Raw genomic sequence first — 21486 nt, 5'->3', positions numbered from 1 at the left:
AAATCGTGTGGAAATGTAAAGTATTTTGTAAGATGGATATGGGTATTAAAATAATAATGATGGAAGAAATGTTGTGATTAACTGAGAAGAAAAACCATGTGAAAAAAATTAAATGAAGAATAATTGTGATTGGTTAAAAAGAGGTAGGCGAAGATATAGTTTTATTTTAGTATAAGACATTAGAAATAGATAAATTTTGGGACGGAAGTTCTCATCATCACAAGAAATTTGCATATTGCTAGTAACTCCTGTATATCAGTATGTGTAGCTACAGTTTGCATGTTGGTATACACGATCGAGTAGCTCTTTCCAACTGAACACGGTCTCTGGGAACCTCACCAATTTATAGAATTCAATGTTCCTTCCACCATATATAGAATATAATGTGTCAAGGATCCTCAGATCTGGCAATCTGCTCGGGTTGAGCAAGCTCACCTCACCAGCCATGAGAATTCACAGACAAGCAGAAACTGGGTAGGCTGGATACATCCCATGAATATGCATGCCACTACAAAGAGGAAAACCCATCCGAAACAATATCAACTTCCACTGAGGCCAGCCACCATATGATATACATAATGTTATATAATATCAACCCTCGGTTTTGAGCAGGGGCTAACTCACACTAGGTTACATATCGAGCAAAACAAAAACCAATACATTCCTTTCGACTCATCAGCTACTGCATGCATGCATATCTTCCTAACTTTGAATATAAGCTACAAACAGGGCCCTGGGGCAACTTCTTTCAGGGACAGCTTGCTTGACAAATGGATTAATGTTACATTATGTACAAGGTCGCTCCCGCAGGCCCTAGTAACAACAATACCCCAGGGTGTAAGATATTCTACATCAAGGCCGCCCCCACAAGGCCACAATTTCAACACAAAACTCACTTCAATAGTGGAGTTTATCATGGTGGCGGCATGTATACCACTCAAGCCCAACCTGGTCCAAAACCGAAAAATTTTCCTCAATCCCCATCTTGAATTTGTGCAACGTCAGCAGTGATAGCGTACAAGCATGATCAGCTATCATCATCCAGGGACCCAATATAGGTTAGTTCTGTCCTCCTCACTCTCACTGCACCCTTGAGCCAGCTACAAGCTTTCAAATTACCATGATCGCCAGCCATGCCACTGGAACTGTTACTTCCAGATGACATGGAGGGGCAACTTGTGCCATCCTCAAGCAATGTCCATGGATCTACTTCCATCTCAGGATCTTGGGTTGCAAACGCCGCCTTGTTTCTGATCGATACATTAGTAGGAACCCAGCTAGTAGAGTTGCCTTTCTGTTGAGGACCTGAAGTAGATGTACCGCTCTGGAGTGGTGATAATGCGGCCAAAGACAACTGAGGTGGTTGGCATGATATACAAGGGTGGCGAGAAGGTGGGAGAACTGGCATAGCTGCTTGGATTCTTCGCCTGATTATTCCAGGCATCTCCAGGTGATCTAGTGCAGACTGCAAAAGAAATTTAGCATTAGAAGTGAAAAAACAACATTGGTTTCAGAGGTGCAAGTTCTATTGAAGATTATCATTTTTATTGAAAACCAAGTGACAGCATTTATTAATTTAAGCATTGATCTGACCTGTAAGCCCTCAGCTGCTTCACTATCAAATGCAGGGAAATCTCTTGGAGTTCTAGTGGTCGACTTAGAAACTGACTTTGACTTCAGCCAACTTGGTTTGCCATTGCCAAGTAATGCATGGAAAACACATATGAGCCTCTCAAAAAGACTTTCACCAGGGCGGTCGAGAAGGACATCTAAGGGAGGTTCCAGCAAAGAATCCACGTCCCGCCTTAAAACGGTAGTGTTGGTAGGAGGAAGGGGCAAATCTGCATCTTCATAAATTATGCGTGCTGAAAGAAGGCCTAGAATTGCAGAAGCAAGTGTATGTCTCATACTCCTGAATCATATAGTAAACGTATGTAAGTGTAAGAGGCAACTATTAATAGAAAAGAAAAGTACCATGATTTCCAATAATAACAGTAGAAAACATTCACAGTTGACCTATTGCCTACTAATATTTAGCACGTGGAACAGAAAGAAAGGGTAATTTTGTGCATATTCTTAGTTCTATTTTATATGAAACATTGAACAATATATATATATATATATAGAGAGAGAGAGAGAGAGAGAAATAATTATAATCTAGGACGACCAATAATAAGCATAATTGTTGAAAAAGACAATACTAGAAACCATCGCCAAGCTCAATTAACTTCAAATGACATGTGTCCTTAATGAAGCCTCACCTATCCGCCATGATTAATGGAAGCAACCTAATGATAAATTGGAGGCGCAACCACACTGTTGCTCGCAGAGCAGATGCTGAAGGAGGAGTTGGATCATTACCAACTGGAGCTCGCCGTCCAATATTTGGACTTCCACCTCGAATCCCTTTACGGCTACTGGATTTGTTCGATGCTGCTTCAGTTCCTGATGGAACTAAACCAGATTGTTTCGTACCATTCCTTGCTATTGCTTTGATGTGTTCACTGATAGTCCCCATCTGCTTCACCAAATCACCAGCAAATATACTACGAAATTCAGCAGAGCTTCTATCAATGCATGGCAACATTAATTCTGAAAGGGCTTTCTCAGTCAAATATTTATTAATAGATCTAATCCCCTCGAAGCTTCTGTCCACATTATGGGGGTTAGCCTTGCTAGGCCTTTTAGCATCAGCAGAGTCATCCACAACTTCTCCTTCCTCAATTGAAGTGACTTCCAATTTCCTCTTGGTACTTTTACTGGCTATTACATCACTAAGCAAGCTGGCCCAGCCCCATGGTTTCCAAACCTGAGTCTTTGTCGAGAGGCCCTTTCTTTGAGCAATATGAACAAGCTGCTGCCTTGTGGATTTGCGTCCCAGAAGGGCATCTTGCCCTTGCAGGAGCCATTTGACATCCACGACAAGTGACTCTTGAAGCTTCCCAAGAAGATGAACAAGTTCTGAGTAGAGGGGAGCAGCATCAGGTCTGGCAAGTAATCTTGACAGGATGATTTCAGTGAACCCTTTCTCACTATCAGAAAGGGCAAAGCTTTCAGCATTAGGGGAAAGCGACTGGATTGCTTCTGCGACTGATGTATTACCAGCTGCAACTTTTTCCAGAAGAGCTTGTTCATCTAAAAGAAACCTCAACTCAACCCATTGCCAATGGAACTTTGCTGGTTGGAGGGTATCCAGTAGTTGTATAAGTCTGTCAGAGAGTTTCAACTCACTCTCTTTTGCCTCGCCAGACTCTGAAGCACATGAACCATCTCCTAGAATTGCCCCAGCTGTTTTACAATCAACAAGGGAATTCAAAAATAGCCGAGCACGAAGAGGTATAAATGCCATTGCTTTTGAACCCTTATCTGGGTTATGCATTTCAAGCATTGCCGCAAACTCTGAATCACCAACATCAGCGGCCAGGAGATCATACAGCTGATGTGTATTACGGAAGCAGATATCCCGAAAAGGCTGATGCATGGTGATGTCATTTATTGCGTTTGACAGAGACTGGTAAAGCTGCACATCTTCACGGCTAAAAGTATATCTCTTCCAAAGGACCATGGCAAAAATTGAATAGGCTGGAGGAAGGACCATACTTAAAGGAAGCATCCGCTGCAACCTTGAGAGTGCAAGAACATAGGACTCACCAAGAATATCAGCAATAAGCCCATCATAGACAGTTCTGCAGTTCCCCAAGAGAATCCTAAACCAATGCACCAAAACTTCTACTGAATTCTCCATCTTAAACGTTCCAGTGGACCGGGATACACCATTTGTGCTTGATCTCAAACCTCTTAGGAGATGCAAAATATCCAAACCATCTTTTATTTTCAGGACAGCAACCATCCGCTCAATATTAACAACTCCATGAATAACAGATCCCACAACAAGTGCAGAAATAGCAGCGGCTACCTTTGTAGTTCTCCCAACAAAACCTTTCCCTGTGTTGCTTAGGTCATTTGTATGATTTCCATATACATCATGGGTCTCTGGAGATGGTTGAAACTGATTACGCTGCATCTTTGGAGGGGCAAAAGTTGCTGTAATAGCTGAAGACGCTTCAACAGCCAGAGCTATTTCAAATACACGGCTGAAGCGATCCCCAAGAGCATCTTTCAGTAAGCAAAGAGAACTTATGTGGACATGCAAAATGTGCCGAATAGAGCTCAATGAACTACCCATGGAAGAAACACCGTGATAGTTACCGGCCGAAAGATCCAAATGTTTAGCTATTGTATGCCCAGCATTGAGAACAATTGCAGAGACAGCAGAAGCAACAATTGAAGGGTCTCCATCTAGACTAGCTCCCCCATTTTGCCTGATACATTCAAGTAAGCCCAAAACAATGTCATGTGCAATTTGATAGCTGTCTTCCCTATCAACAGAGGGGCTCTTGGGTGCCGTAATACCTTTCTTTTCCTCAGTTTGCCGTTGTATTATATCCTTCATGTTTGGAACAATTCTTGAATTCCTTACATTCATTTTTTGACGGATCTGTTCATCAATCTCTTCACCTGCTGAAACCCCAGAAGAAGAAACCAGATCACCATCAACTGAACGTCCATTATCAAGCTCAGCTAGCAGTCGCTGATCACATGTGGTTCTAAAACTTTTCTCCCACCTTGCCACACTAGGAACATCCCTGTATTTCTTCAGGAAATATCGAGTATAAGCAAATGCTCCTGAAGCAGGCTGCCTTGCAGTAGCTAACACAAAATTTCTGCTCATTGAAGCACTTAAAACTTCGGGCAAGAGATCAGTTGCAAGAAGTATGTTCTCATACCTGCACATATTACATGCTAAAGCAATCAAAGGAAAGTCATGTAACAATATAGTAAAGTTCAAAGTATTAGAAATAGGAAGAGAGTCATACGAAACAATAAGTATTGTACACTTTCTGATTGGTGAGTAACAATATCTCTTCCTCACTCTGATCAACATTAATTTTATTTCAAGTAATGCAATAACATCCTGGTGAGTTTTGTTTTTTAGTAAAGGGTTTGACTGGACACCAACTTAGAAAGTACTTTCATGATAACTTATGTAGCAATGTTGAAAAGTTAGCGATGCCAATCATCATATGCACAAAACAAGAACTATGTGGATTAAAAAACATAGCAGAACATAAAAGCCCAAACAAAAGAGTATTCAAATATTGCCCGGTTATCGCAGAGATGGTGAGGTGTAAATACATAGACTGCAGAGATCCTGCAAATATTGGCCGTTTGTTGTAAGCCCTCTTGTCAGGTACATGGACAAGAAAGACACAGGGTTTTTCTTTTTTCGGGAATAAGAAAGACGCAACTGACGTCATGAAAGAACCTACAGCACATTTTACATTGAGACATCAAAGCAGAGAGAGATGAAAAAGGAATGGGGAAGCATAGTTCTCTAGTAACAAGAATCTTCATAATCATTTGCCAGCTCACCCATTTATTCAAATCAATCATTGCGCGAGACATTTGAAGAGAAGTAACATCAAAAGCAACGTACCTTAGCAAGGATGAGAACACAAGTGCCTCGCCAATCTGGCAAACTTGGTTTTCTCTATTTTTGATATGAGTGGCACTTCTCCCTGTTTGACCAGAGGTTGCCATTCCACCACGAACTTTTGTTAGCAACCAAACAAGAAACCTTGCACCAGAGACTAAATCACAGCATATGTCCAATATATAGAGAATCGACAGTAATTCTTCATCACCAAGCCTCCATTTCAATAGAGTTTTATCATCAGACTGCGACGAAAAAGAACTTACGGAATTGCTAGCTTTAGAAGCAGCCATCTCATTTACTTCAATAAGCTGTCTTACTGATTTCAACAACCATACAGAAACAGATCGTCTTTCAAGCAATCTGAGCCTCTTCAACGATTTCCCAACTTCAGACAGATCCACTATCTTCATGTGATCAACATCTTTGACATTGTCAACATCAATGCTAGGTTTATGGTGGGAACAGCCCACCTTGCTCTCGCAAAGATGACTAGTAGATGCCCCTTGGCTGCCTTCAATTCTGGAAGACGCAAGCTGTGCAAGACTTTGTGTTTTCCGAACCACCTTTGCTCTACCTCTAGAGTTTTGTTTAATGGGTTTCTGTGCAGGTTCAGCCTTCAAGGATTCATGTAACTTTGTCCCTTTCCTCACCCACCAAATATCTTCCTCATCTGATTGAATCAATGGGAACCCTTGTAATGGAGAGGCCCTCTCATCCAATTTCTGTCTCTTGGTCCTCGCACAATCCTCACAGTCATGTTTCACATCTACAGTATCAATTTGTGTGACCGTTGAAGCTGACGATCCTTGCGGGTTTGTTTTGATTTGACAATGCTCTTCTTCCACTGAGTGAGGATTTATAAAGCGCAACATGCTCGACACCAGAGCTTTCACATCTTCGACTTGTTCCGGCACCCTCCCATGCTTATCGCCTCCTGATGCAAGAAAAAGATCACTTGCCTTCGGAACACAGGAACTTGAAGCATATTCACCTCTGCTATTTGCATCGAATGCTTGGCCAGTTGAAAGTTCGGAAAGCACAAGGCGACGCTCACTAGAATATGTTGACATCATCTCATACAAATGCTGCTCTTCAGTAATTCTATCTTCTTCAAGAATTTCAAATAAAGATGACCCAGGAAGCTGCTTCAGAATTCTGCGGTGCCTCCTTTTTCTTTCCACATCCAGCAGTGTGTCATTCTTGTCAGTAATTCCACTAATAATTAACTGCCTAACATAAGCCTGAGGATAAAATATACCACTGCGGATAAGTTCTATGATGAGAACATCCACACGTTTAAAACCTACAGCACTGTTAACCTCATGTTGATCAAGCCAACACACAATAATATCATGCAGTGGACCAGGGCTTTCAAATATATCCTTCTTGTCCTTCTCATCCACGCTCTTTGCGTTGTTTCTCAATCCAGAGGAATCACTCACTGTAGCTGCTAAAGAAGTGTTGTTTAATGAAGAACCTTTAGCAGTATTATTCACTGCAATGCGACTGCTACTCTTAGAACGAGACAGGTTATTTATCTCATCCATTTTATTCTTCAAGATGGAGACTGCCAGATGTACCTGAGATAAATCTCTTCGTCCTGTAAATTTTACGTTCCGCAAGAGAGATGTGCGGCAATCACGATAATCACACGTTGCCCATTCACAAAGGAAGAATACTGAGCAGATTAGGGATGACTCAACAGTCCCGATCCACATCAAAGAAGACTGCAAGCAAGGGCTCACTTCTTTAATCCATCTCTCCTCCATTAATGCATCAGATAAATCATTAAACAGCGACAAATATGCCATTGTCAAATTTCCTGTGACAAGAGCCTTGTCCAAAGCTTGCACCACTTTGGCTGCACCACGTGCCTGAAAGTTAGGGTTGGCAACTGTTGCAAGATCATATGAACGTTTCTGAATTGAACAAACAGCATAACCACAGGACAAGTAACGATAACCATCCTGCCTCTTTGAACCAGCAATACCACCACCAGCAGTTATCTTCAGTAAAGCACCTCTACTGTAAACATCAGGAACCACAAAAGATGGAAGAGGAAAGCAATCCAAAGAAACAAACGTATCAGGCACTGCAAGCACCATGTATCGCAGTACCTCAGCTATAACAGAAGAAATATGTGCCCTTTTGGGGTTATCAACAACAGGGCCATCACTCAGACGTCTAACCAATATTTCCACAAACATGCGCACATATGTTTGTGAGAGAGTGATGATGTCAATCATACCAAGTGCCACAGGCATAAGAAGCTCTAAAGCTTCAACTGCAACTCTCTCCTGAGTAAAGGGTAGAAGCATATCACTGGTAAGTAAAGAAAATAAGAGATAACTTAAACATCATTAAATAAATGAGCTACTCAGTCAATGGAAATAAAATCACCTGAAATTGGTTAAATAACCATTCAATAAGTACCGAGGGAACAAGCAATTCTTCGGCGAGATGCCACTGAATAAGGCGGACCATATACCACCATTTGAAGTGCACCAAAGGCTCGTCTATGTCTCCAACAGCTGGGGGTGCTTCGCTTTTCATTTTTACTTGTGTGACCCCAGCAATAAGCCCTGGTGATGACTGTTCTCTAAAAGATGGAGGTACCTCTTTTAAACAAAATTCATCCAAAAGCTGTTGTAAATATTCAACGACATCGTTTGTCCATTGATTAGATCGATGATTGTCAGAGCCTCCTGCTGATGTACTGACCGATGTTGATCGAACCTGTGGCTGCAATTAAGTATATTTGGTTACAACAAAGTAGCATGTTCTTTTGTATTACCTCTGGTCTTGAAAACATGTTTTTTTGGACATGTTTCAAATCGAACTTAAGAAACTTTGACCATCAATATCTTTTAAATATTTAGATTGGATGGAAGAAAATCATGTGTTTAGAATTAGATTCATTTTGTCAAATACTTTCATAATATTATAATCTCGTCAGGTTATAAAGATATATTGCAATAGAAAGTAGTGGTCAAAGTTGTATTTCAAAGACCATCTCGATATCCAAAACGACTTGCTTTCAAGAGCGGAGTGAGTAGTAAGCAAGGCTTAGTTTCGAAAAAGAAATACAAACCTGATTGAGGTACGTGACTTTCACAAACCATGTTGCTCTTAATAATGGGACATTGTATCGAGTGAGAACATCAAGAAGAGATTTCCTACGATAACCATGAGGAACATGTTCAGATAATGAACGCAGTCGCTTGTTTGGCTGGGAAAGGGCCTGCATGGCGATGGCACATGTAATCAAAAAGTTAAAATGGGCAGATAGCCAGATACATGGCAGCAGTGATATCACAGAAGTAGAAAATGATGTCTGTAAACAAAATAACTCAATTTTCTTAGGTTATTTGACTTGCATTGTTCCAACCGATGAGATGATAAGATGCATTAAGGGAGGTCTGCCTCACACAAACTTGACCCTTGACTTCAAACAATAATAAGCAGTTTAAAGTCAAAGCAACACCAAGCAAAAAATAAAGTTTCTAATCGATTGTATGCTAAACCCATAATTCCTAAAAAAAGAAGATTCAAACTAGAGCAGAAAAGTTAAGTATTAACTAGCGACAAGCTCAAGATAAAAGTGCAAGAAAACTTAAATGACAGTTCATAAATTATGCCAACAGTTCCATTGAAAAAAGCATGTGAAAACAGATAACAGGCAAGTATGTCGACCTCGGCCCATTTCCTGCGGGTGTCCTCGTTACATGGTCTTTGCTCTGGATAAACTCCAGGTTTTATCAACAGTGATCCAAAAAGAGGAACTCCATAAACTTGGCCAGCCTGCTAAAACAGGAAAATTAGTTGGTCTGTTTGATATGATGTCAGGAGGTAAATACATCCAAATCAAGAAATATTGCACAACTACCTTTCTCTTCTGAGCACGAGAGTCATTTATAGCTCTCAAGCGCTTCTTTAGTGCCTTCAGCAAATAATGAAGAAATTGTTAAATGTTATACTAAGTACTCTATATCATACATCAAAACAGATCATAAAATAAAAACAAAAGGATGAAGCTACCAATCAACCATGTTAATTAAATGTATCCATGCATTTATAGTTGTGGTGTCTTACAACATTTAAAGAACTACATCTTCAACATACATATTTGAGATTACGAGAGAAACAAGATTTCCTAAAAGAGAACAGAAACACACAACCCACAATCTACAGCAACTTTTTTGCCTAAATGTTTGCACCTGATGATAGCTGGTACAACTGTGCAAGCCAGAATCAATTGTTGATAAAGACTTAATAATCACTAGACTAACTATCCTTGCAGGATGGAATAAGTTCTGAGATTTAGTCCTAATAGTCGGTGACACTTTATAACTAAAGGATATCAGATTAATCTCCAGTAAGTCAAGGTAATCAAATAGCATGGGTAGTAAACCAGCCAGGCAACAAATTATGCCTAGATGCCAAATTGATATACAGAACATTGGAATATAAGGTTGGTGCCAGTGGCAATTTGTCTCTTTGTTACCATGAACTGTCAATCCATTTGCTATTGCAAAGAATTTTTCGTATTTCTTCCGAAACACAATGGCAAAATAAGATCATGCCACGAGCTTACTGAGAAAATATTGGCCAAGTTTCCTCACCTCTTTGCATTTTACAACAATATCTGTCTTGCAGAAGTACGGGATCTGGCTAAGTACAATCTCTCTGGCTTCCTATGAATCCCAAGAAAAAACTGAATCAGTCAATATACAAGATTGGACTATATCCAAACTCAATAAGCATAGCACAGATAGATACATTAATGAATTTCTAATTGGATTCAAACTCATAATACATTGTATACAACATTCATCTCCATACGCACCTCAATTCCTTCAACGGTCTCCTTATACCCAGATTGTACATATTCTTTTGTCAATGTCTCTTCAGGACAGTTTGGTGTTTGAGGATAGTAATCAGGTGGTCCAAGCCTGCAAAAGAGCCATCGTGTACAGTTGGACTGCCTAAGATCAAGTGAAGTAATATCTTATAGGATAAAGAAGTAGTATTTTACTATTTGTTGCTAACTTGCTATTGGACAACACAGATGTGTTTTTTTACGCAAAGAGCACAGCCAAAGTTAAAACGAAGGGCAAAGAAAGTAAAGGAAATGCAATCCCTGAAAGATTAACATCTAGATTAATAAACACCCACTTAACTCCCTGAGTGAACTGTCTTTGGTAAGAAGTATATGCGTACTTGTTATTAAGTGGTTCTTTATCACACTTTAGCTTGTAAGGAGCTAGCTGCTGCTGCCGCCTGAAAACAACAATGAAGAAGAAAAACATATCAAAATTCAGTTATTGTGATGATAAAATTGCACAGGTTTGGTTTGAATTAGGTACCCCCATTTCTGTTGACAGAAAATCGATACTAAGAAAGTGATTGTGACAGTAGCAAGTTCGTTGTACTCTTCATCAAATATTACTTCCGATATTGGACAAGCAATAGAGGTGAAGAATTGACAGAGCAGATATTCTTTATTCCATGTTCAATTATTTGTGAGGGTTGAGGTTTGATCCACCCCAATGAGGGTCGAGACAATCATGGAGGAGCTATGGGTGTGGCGTGCAGCAAAGCTGTTATCTTATCCCTCTATCTTGGCTTCCTAATGTTGCACTTTGATTTTGTCAGGTATGTTTGGCTGCAGCGGTTAAGTAGCATCCAACAATCTTGTTGTTATGTAAACCAACCATTTTCCTCTCTGCTCTTAATAAATTTGGCCACCATTCCTTTGCTGGCCCGGCGAAAAATAAACTACTCTTTTTAAAAGAATGGAGTGATGGTGCTGAGTGAATCTGCCACCCCACTTACTCCCGCTGCAGTTTTTATATATTACCCGTTGAATTCCTTAATATTACACAACAGTCGAATATAAATGAATTGCCAGTTATAAATAAATTAAGGTGAGTATTCCATATAGATCAAAGGTAAACAACATGTTTCATGACAGAAAAAATGCATTTACATATTTTAGCAATATTATGACATATTTTATTTTAAACATGGCAAAGCATATGCATGACAAGTATAAGATTTGAGGCAGTAGTAAATAACCTCTTTCACTACTTCATTCGATCACATATCAAAGAGAAAATGACTGCTCCTTCTCTAACCATACCACAAAGATTGAAGTGGTGCAATATCATACTAATGATACAAACTTGATTATCTATGGCATTCTGATTTCCAAAGCATGATGTCATATATATACGCCTATTAATCTGTATGTTCTACATAATCAGATGGTTATACGAAATACAACTAGGATGGAGGGATTTATCGCGATGAGCTATATTCAATAAAACTGAACTGATGATGGTCTTGTTGATATTCATGGCATGGTAATATATATTCAATCACTATACGTGACGGATTAGCTTGTTCTTTAACTAATAAATGAACAGCCTGACGGAATTTATCTAATTTCTAGAGAAAGTATTGTCGTAACCATACAAATATCAGCAACATCAGTTAAAGAAAATATTTACTAAAAAAAATTTCCTTTGGTCAGAACAACATTCTATACATGTTGATTGCTTGTGGTTCAATAACAGTTTGTGTCAAGGTTATCAAGTCATTCTGATAATAGCTGGGAAATTATACGTAGAACATGTGGTGAGTTTGATTACGGCAGTTACTTCATGCAAGTAACGCAAGTCATAAAACAGTACGGAATCGTTATGATTCGAAGAAATGCCATTACTGTAGCATCCAAAATGTACACGCATCATATCAATTACAACTTGGAAGATTCCAACTAAATAAGAGCATACTAGGGCATCTTATTGTTTACATGGCTTAAAACAAGAAATCATGTTGGATGGAGGGAAAAAAAAAGAAATGGAGCGATAGCGCGTCACCTCGAGCTCAGGGGATAATTGTTGGCGGAGTAGGGCGACCCATCCAACCTCGAGCTGTCTCTACCGCCTCCACCCGCGCCACCGCCGCCACTAAACCCACTGTTGTTACCGGCACCCGCGTACCTCTGCATCTCCCCGAGCAGGTCAGCGGCATGCTACCCCCAACATCCACACCCACCAAAAAGGATCAATCAAGCTGTGTACAGTAGGAGCAGGAGCAGCCAACCCTATGGCACGGGTGGGGGTGGGGGGGGATCACCTCAACCCCCCAAATTCCTCCTGGAAACGAACCAAAATCACTGTTACTACTAACTCTAGGGCAAAGAGAGAAGCAACTTCCAGATCTAAAACCGAAGCTTAAACAAAAGGGTCAAAACAAAGAGGCGGCGGCGGCGTGGGGTGAGGAGGATGACGCGCTCACCGGCGAGGGGAAGCAGCGGGGACTCCGGCGGCGGCGGCGGCGGCGGCGCTGCCTCGGCGGAGGGGGAAGGGGGGGGGGGGAGATCGACTAGGGTAAACTAGGGAGGGGGGAGCAAAAGAGTCAGAGGGAGGCCGACTACGGTAGCGCAGGCGCAGGCAGGAAGGGAGGCTGCGCAGCTTAGCTGGGGGGAATTTGACTATTTGCCCCTTCGTTGGTAAGGATTGAGGATGGGCCCCCTCTCTTTTTTTCAAGAAAATAGACACCATGTGCCCTACTCCACGTTTCTTCCTAAACATAGGATGTGTCTGTAGTTAAGTTTCTCAATCTTCACTCACTTACTTTTCCGTATGTGTTTATCAAAGGGTTAAATGGTGTGCTTTCTTAAAAAGAATATATAAAAAGTTGCTTTAAAATCATATAAATTCATTATATAAGTTTTTAACTAATATTTAATTAATTATGTGCTATAATATATCACTCTGTTTTTCGTATGCGAGTGATTCGATCCCAATCCATACTAAAGAACACAAGTAGTCTTCTTAGTCCTCAATAATACTACTAGGGGTGCAAAGGCAGCGTGGAAATTCATATTTTGTATCACCTTATAGCATCCCCAGCAGCTCGTCCAAATTTGATCTTTCATATGGCTATATAGATGGTTATCCAAAAAAGATTCCTCTTTCATATTTCTCTCCACTCTAACAAATCATCTATATTACATCATCTATATCACATCCTCCTATATTTTAATAGTATCTTTCAACTACTATCAATTAATATTATTTTTCTTTTTTTCTTTTTTCATCATTATCTTCTCTTTCACACGATCTCTCTGTCACTCCAGAGAGATCGAGAGACGCGAGCGAAGGGCGGAGGAGCGGAGGGGTGGCACGAGCGGCTCGCCGCCGCCGACCGCCGGTGGGAGCGGAGCGGAGGGCGCGGCGCGAGCGGCTCGCCGACGGCTGGGCAGACTGGCGGTGGGAGCAGAAGGGCGGCGCGGCCGAAGGTGGTCGACGGCGGGAGCGGCCGACGAAGATTTGCCTCATCCTCTCTCCTCGATCTACCTTCACTGCTTCACCCTCTGCCTCGATCTCGATTCGGATGAGGGCAGTAGAACGGATGGGAGCGGTGGTTGCAGGATGGCGTGAGGAGAGAGAAACGCCAAGAATAGCGCATGTACCATCTATGGAGGCCCAGATGGCGTATCCGTTGGAGCCGGATTTTCTCCCCCCATACGCCATTTTCTGGATGGAAGATGGGATGCCGGAACTGCTGGGGATGTTCTTAGTCCTCTGCATCTTCAACAGCAGTAGGACTAGCTTCAAAAAGTTACGCTTTTGACAGAGTTTGATAGCTGACTCGTGTTCTCGAGCATACATGAGTTTTCTTTTATCGACAGCAATTACTATATGTATCAATATCGCATGATGTATTTTGTTGCTTAACTAGGCCTTTCAGAGAGTCATGACATATTGTTTGTGTGCCTAACGGTAAGGGTTGAAGAAGTTTTTCTATAAGTTAGCAAGTATCATTTTTCTTTCTTTAATAAAACTCTAAAGCAATTCTCCCTCTGTCTCCAAATAGTCTATATACTATTTTTTGATCATTTTGACCTTCGAAGAAAACATATAAAATTTGAAGTACTCCATTAATTAAGTATATATCATGATTTAACTACTTAAAATTTATCAGTGTTCAAAGTATTGTAACATCAGTGTTCAAAGTATTGTAATTAGTTACAAGTGACAAATATTTAAAACAAAAAAAAATAGGAGAGTGAATATATGTGCAAATACTCATTGCACCATTACAAGTTTATAAAAGACATGCTAGAAAACAAATAAAAAAAATTATATAGCTCATTGCGTGCGTGGCATATGCAAGCTCCCCTATATACTAGAGAGCTGCTGATCGTAATTGTATCCAACTTTTAAAATGATCAATAAAGCATTATCTTCCTCAAAAAAAATTTATATAGCTCGTTAATTTTTGCCAGAGGTCAATTTCAAACCACTTGAAAAAAAAAGGAGAGAAGGAAAATTCCATTTTTTTTTCTGCAGAGCACATGGACGTTTTGGTAAAATTTGCTAAAGAGTGAGACTGTGAGAGAGACGGGCTGCCTTTAGTTTCACTGTGTCTCCATGATCTCTGCGATGTGACCGCTCGCAGGTCGCAGAGCCCCCGCTCTGGCCTCTGCAAGGAGCACGGTGAGTCGATTGCTTCCCTTCCGTGTTCCTCCGATGCATTCCTTTTTTTTTTCCTCTCGATCGCGGTTTCGATCGAAAAAAAATTCGATTCGATTCGGTATTAATTTTGCCGCGCCGCGCCCAAATGCTTGGGGCCTAGATCCGCGGGGGAGATTAGGTCTCGATTCCCCGTCCGCTCCTGCGGATTTGGTTTTTCCCAACCTCGAAATCTTAGGTTTCCTCATACATCATGAAAAGCATTTTTGGCGATTTTGTTTAAGGGGGTGTGTGAAAGGCACCCGAATATTAGCTAGGGTTCAACCGTTTAAGCGGTGCTTTTGCTCTCTTCTAGTACTAGTTCGGTGCAAATTAGTAATTTCTCCGTTTTAGAATATAAGTTATTTTAGCATTTTATACATTCATATTGATGCTAATGAATCTAGATAAATATACATGTCTAAATTCATTAGCATCAATATTAATGTGAGAAATGCTAGAATGACTTATATTGTAAACGGAGGGAGTAGTATATTATTTTGGGGGATTAATTTAATTTGCTGCCTAGTGCGCCGCACACTTGGACCTCACGATGAATATAAAAAATTTTCACAAGAGGAAGTGGGATCAGATGCTGCCGGGGGCGAGCGACTAGGCCCCAGCCACTCGGGCAGCAAAACCCAAATTTCACAAATTCACATGGAGCATAGAGTGAGTGCACCAGCCATTCACCTTCCATCGTTGTTCTTGTTCATACGAGCAGTGACGGAAGCACTCACAGACCCACTCACTCCTGCTCAAATTGAACTTGCTATACTAGCTGCAGGGACCAGATAAGCCATATCCGTTCTTCTATAGTCAACAAGAACCGTCCCCCATGCTCGCGACAGAAACTGTTGAGTTTTTCTGCTGAATATATACGGTATACTTCAGGATTTACTTCGAACATCAGAACTGTGTGGTGCTAGTGGTACTGTAACTCCTATTTTCGCTGCCATGGCTGATTAGGTTAGTTGGTGGTGAGTTGTGGTTTTCGTGCAGTTTCCCCTAATTTACCGTGCATTGTAAGGTTTTGTCATGTTTTTTTTTCTTAAAATGAGACACTTTCTTCTTTTATATAAAACGTCGGCAACGGCCTGACCATTAGAAAAAACAGACCCATCCGTGTTAATGTCAGAATATTCTCTTATTCATCACTTATTTACAGGATCATTTATGCCAAACTTGCCTTATTTGATATTTAGTCCAAGAAAACAAAATAGGTTAGGAATCATAGAGTATTTATCAGTACACCATTTGGGATAGTTGCTTAACAGTTCAATTGACATGATCACTTTGATTGGGGAATAAAACAAATGTTGAATATTGAACTCGATGTATGTCAAATAAACATGCAATTTTGATTTTTTTTTCCTTTTTGCGCCTAAGAATCTTTATGTGCATTTGTTTGTTTTGTTTATTTCTCTATAGTCCTTTTTTAAAAAGGATCAAGTTTAAACTGTACAGATAAATTATTAGCCAGAGCTTAGCACCAGTGTTTTCTGGGCCAATCAGTATTTTGAATTACAAAGATATCCTAGTGGACCAGGATGATCCAAAGGCTAGTGGTAAATATGATCGAAAATCTAATTGGATTCTCAAGGCTGTTGAGTTGAATGCACGGCCATCAACTGTTTTGCCCTCTCCACAAGAGAGGACAGATTCACTCTGTGCTCAATGAGCCCTGTGTTGCCCAAGAAAAGCCTGTATTTTTCAGCCCTTGATGGTGTCTTCTCCACCCTTATTAATGCTTCCATCAATTCATGATTTCTGAAATATGTTGCATAACGAGAGCTCAGCTCCATCATGTATATACACTGCTCAACTATCACACTTCTGATTCCTGGAAACTGTGGATTGGGTTTCATATTCGCATTTAGTCCATTGATTAGCTTCTCCACGAATCTTGCCTCCTTCTGACCCTGTTCTAGCGCTTTTGAAAAGCTTTTAGGACTAACCCTGCATATTTGTGAACTGAGGCCAACAAGGACCTCGAGTTCTTTTCCCTCTGCATCCATTACTTGTCCCAACACCTGTAGACGGTATAACGCAGCATCATGTAAGTTAGACTCTAGAATCAAATATCTGGTGAAAACAGATATCCTAAATAAGAAGCTAAAATTTTGGTTTCTCAGCCCCTTCTTCATACAAAATATGTTTGGGACAACCTTTTTTTGCGGCATGCGAATCGAGACAAGTCAATAACGCATGATTAGTCAAGTATTAATTATTGCAAGCTTGAAAATTGGATTTATTTAATTTATTTAAGAAACTTTTATATAGAAATCTTGTACAAAAGACACACCGTTTAACAATTTGGGAAGCGTGCTAACGGAAGACGAGAAAGTTGTAGTTTAGAATGGGGCCAAAGCCCTCCTGTGCTTCTCATTGTTTTTTTTTAAAAAAAATATGCCAAATATTATCATACATAGGTGGAGATCTCACCTCTAGTAGGACACTGGAAAGTTCCACCAAAACTGAATCTCCTAGCTCAACTCTAGAGTGTTTGCACAGGTTTTGCAGTACATTTGCTGCAACATGTATGTACCTGTTGTCATGCACTAGCATTCTTGCCACATCCTTAAAGAATCTATGCCCAGGTTCCTTCATGATAGCTGAGCAGTTGTCTGCACTTTCTAGTGTTAGCATTGACAATGCTTGTCCTGCTTTCATTGTCATCGAGCAGTCAGAATATGCACCTGGCAGATCATCTTGCGCAGTGAATGCAAACATCAACATCTGAACAATCACCTGGATGCTCCCAATCTCTCTCTTTGTAGTCTCATCCATGGCAAGTTTTATAAGGATATCTATTGTCAACTTCCTCAGTTCCTGACTGCTCTTGCTATCCTCCAAAATCTCAGCAAGGTTGCCAAGTAGGAAGGGATCTTCTGATATCTTGTGCCTCAATGTTATACCAGTTTCCCCACCAATGCTTGCCAGTCTTCTCAGCACCTTCAATGACAAATCAATCAGTATTTTCTGACTTGTCTCATTGACACATATTCTCTCACTGTTGTTACTCGTGAACTCTGTGATCTTTGGGATGAGGTCCATTGATCTGCTGATCTCCATGCAGTTGACAATATCATATGTAGCTAGCCTCTCAAGAGTTACAAGGCCAAGTACCAGGAAAACATCAGTTTCTGTCCACTGCTCCTCCTCTAGAATGGACCACTTTTTAGTCATCTGATGCCAAAGTTTGAGTATCCAGCAATTCTCCTCACCACCACTGTCTTTCTGAATTATGAGTTCCTGTATCTGCTGTTTGTTCTGGTTGTCCAGAAGTGATGATATGGAGTTCATTGCACCAGGGATTGTGACAATCTGGAGACCTCTAGCAAGCTCAGCTGTAATCTTCGCGGCAAGCAATCTAATTTGATTGTCTTCTTGGTTAGTCCATCCCAGCATTTGGATCAGTGTGGTGACCGTCTTCATGGAGTTGTGACTTTTGACAGGACTTGTTTGTCATAGGGCTCTCTGTTCACAAGGCTATACAGAATTCGAACCCCGCACAGCTGCTTCTTCCTTGAGTCTGATTCGAGGGATTCCATGGCAAAATTGGTGAGGTTCAACTTCTTTGGAGCAAGGATGCTAGCGTTCATACATTTCTCAAATGCATGTGTGTAGTACATATCAAGAGATTTGACTCCCTGCTGACCCCTGAACCCACCACGACGGGGCAATGATCTCCGAGGAAAGAATGAGAAAAACTCCATTATGCGAGCCACAATGTATAGTATCCCTTGACCGAGCACCATTCCATAGAAGACATTAAGGGAGTGTTTGAGGAGAAGGGGATTGAGGAGATTGGGAAGATACGCAAAACGAGGTGAGCCATTAGCTCATGATTAATTGAGTATTAACTATTTTAAATTTTAAAAATAGATTAATATGATTTTTTAAAGCAACTTTTCTATAGAAATTTTTTGTAAAAAACGCACCGTTTAGTAGTTTGGGAAGCGTGCGCGCGGAAAACCAAACAAACTCTCTCTCTTTCTCCACCCAACGAACGCAGCCTAAGTGTTGGCTTGAGGTTTGTCTTGTCAGAATTATTTGCATGGCCACCTTTGCCATAATAATCTTGGTGCAAAAGGCAGATCGATCCAATAACGATGCGCATGACTGCAGCTGGAATCTGTAAACTGCCACACATTGCTGTCAACAGAGCGAATACCATCATTACTAACAAAAATGGAGAAAAGAACACCAAGGGCACTGCTGCAAGGTACATGCAAGAAAACAAACTGACTTGGTGGCAGGATAATGATTTGTGGATGACAAGCCTATGAACTAGTCTGACGATGCTTGGAAACTGCAATTTGCTGATCGTTAGTAGCAACACCATGACCAGTAACAGTGTGTAAAAGGCCCTAGCTAGGAGTAGCAAATGCCATTTTGGTGCTGGTGTTGTATCTTTGCACCATAGACAGGGGATCAACAGCACCATTACAACCAAGGGGCTCAATAGTGATATAGCATTGCGTAATGGACCACCTTTAAGTTTGTGAACTCCTGGGAAAGGCAAGGTGGCAGCAACAAGCATCAATATGGAAACCGACAATTCTTTACTTTTGGTGCTTGGGAGGAATAAACCAACATTATTCAAACATATCACCACAATCACTCTATTCCATGAGAAAGGTCTCAAAGCTCCGCGAGTCCTGAAGAAAAGTTGGTACTCTGATCTGTTGGGGCAGAACATCCTGAAAATATGCACGGTGCATCACATGGAAACCGAGAAAAACAGGATGATATATCAACCAAATGAACAACAATCCTTTTGGACTTGATAAATTGCTAAGTACTAGATAATCTGATCATGGTCTTACGAATGCTAAGTGTAGTGATAACATGAGTACACAGGTTTGTGACTAACATTATCACATGTGACTGATCATTGATGCATACCTTGCAGCTTCTAAGAAGAACAATGCTGTGGCGTACGCAAAGTCCACACAGGTGATACTAGTTGGGTATCCTCCAAGGAGGACAACGGTGGCCCAGGTGAACGCCAGTGTGCCGAGGGCGTTGCCCACCCTCTCAACGGAGGCAACAACTTGAACAAAGCAATTCAGCTGCTCTTCTGGCATCGCGCTATGCCAGCTCGCCTCAGGTTGGGCAACTCTCTCTGCTACATCTACCAGTACATTCTCTGTTTGTGTCGACATACTCATGAATCAGTTCAGGTTCTTTGATGTATCTATCTGGAATTCTGTATATGCTACGAAGAATACTGATGCACTTTCTAAAGTATACCTCCTGAAGGGGCAGGGTTGTAGGCAATCAGGAGACAGCTGACACGAGAGCACCGGTTAATCCAATGATGAGTCAGCAGCAACTTCGATTACTACGCATGCGAAGTTCCCTTTATTTGTATTATTCTCCCGATAGAGCTGGAGCATAGTTTTCTTGACTGACATGCCAATGTTCATCTTCTAGGAAAATGTCACAGCTGATGGCATCTTCCTCTCTATCTACCTAAGAGTTGTACGCATTACAGAAAAAAAACAAACGGAAGAGGTAAAATATACCATCATGTTATTACTTATTGTCAAGTGGTGCTAAATTGCCAAAGTCCATGAACCATGAGGAGTGATGTGTAGTACAAGAGTTACCTTTTTATTGTAATTGCTGCCGGTTTCTCAGTAGAATTCGATGCACTGAAATTCAATTGAATTTGTTTGTTTGGATGCAGAGTAAACTCCAAACTCCAGAGGTGTTGGATTTGGTGATTGGTCATTGGTTGCGGCGGCGCCGCCGGCCTACCGGGCGTGGAACACCGTACGGCCGGAGAATGATTTCCTCGTTGCGCGGCACGAAATGTACTCTTCCATTCCTGAAGCTACGGGTACGGTTTCTGCTTAAAGAATACACTGAATTCTGCATGTATAAAGCCTGAACCCGTAGGTCTTCAGCTACCCGGCAGTGTTCAGATAAGCAACCCGGATGATTGTTTTGGCTTCTGGATTTATCAAATGAAGTCATTTTGCCTGTTGACTCAGACATAGGATTGCTTGACGTACCCATGATCAAGTAACATGTATATATAAAATCCGAGAAATGTTATGTGATCTAGTCTAAGAGAATGGTTGAATGAAGAGGATCCTCTTAATTTGGAGATTAAAAACAAGTTGATTGAGATGCAATCTGAGTGTACGAGAAGCAGTTATAGAGTTGGCAATGGTATGTAAACCTCTGAAAATGACTGTTGCGTGAAACGGTGAAAGGTTGTCTATAAAGATTTTATTTACTGATTATTGAAATGGATTATGGACTATTTGCTCTATTTATTATTTTTATTAATAAATATTTGATTATAGATAATTCTCACCAATAATCCTTCCAACAATCAAAATCAAACATGTCTTGGCTACTGCACTGTAACATGAGAAGTTCAGCAAGTCTCAACATTACATGACACAAGATGATGTAACCTGCAGGTTAAACAACTTGAAAACC

The 21486-nt window shown here is 40.8% G+C and overlaps 1 protein-coding gene and 1 non-coding gene across 3 annotated transcripts; one reads left to right on the top strand and one right to left on the bottom strand.

Annotated features, from left to right (window-relative positions):
- Positions 1 to 527: 527 nt before the first annotated feature.
- Positions 528 to 12962, bottom strand: LOC4344116 (mediator of RNA polymerase II transcription subunit 12). Of its 2 annotated transcripts, none has more exons than XM_026027024.2 (13): positions 12803 to 12962; positions 12382 to 12660; positions 10718 to 10777; positions 10344 to 10449; positions 10120 to 10191; positions 9384 to 9437; positions 9191 to 9301; positions 8589 to 8738; positions 7898 to 8239; positions 5498 to 7794; positions 2262 to 4787; positions 1594 to 1912; positions 528 to 1465 (listed from the first exon to the last, which is right to left on the bottom strand). In XM_026027024.2, exons 2-13 carry the CDS (start codon positions 12510 to 12512, stop codon positions 1028 to 1030), a joined length of 6606 nt encoding a protein of 2201 aa, XP_025882809.1. In that variant the 5' UTR covers positions 12513 to 12660; positions 12803 to 12962; the 3' UTR covers positions 528 to 1027. The 2 variants fall into 2 exon arrangements, with proteins under 2 accessions (XP_025882809.1, XP_015646668.1); XM_015791182.3 differs by having other exon boundaries at positions 9191 to 9298.
- Positions 12963 to 14920: 1958 nt separating this feature from the next.
- LOC4344114 (uncharacterized) lies at positions 14921 to 21284 on the top strand. The gene is made up of 5 exons (XR_010742472.1): positions 14921 to 15009; positions 19943 to 20140; positions 20279 to 20547; positions 20723 to 20875; positions 20943 to 21284. It is a non-coding gene; the product is annotated as an uncharacterized protein (transcript).
- Positions 21285 to 21486: the final 202 nt, after the last annotated feature.

This window comes from Oryza sativa, chromosome 7 (assembly GCF_034140825.1).
Source record: "Oryza sativa Japonica Group chromosome 7, ASM3414082v1".
NCBI lineage: Eukaryota > Viridiplantae > Streptophyta > Magnoliopsida > Poales > Poaceae > Oryza > Oryza sativa.
The sequence above is the reverse complement of the archived record's forward strand: the minus strand, read 5'-3'. Positions and strand labels throughout refer to the sequence as shown.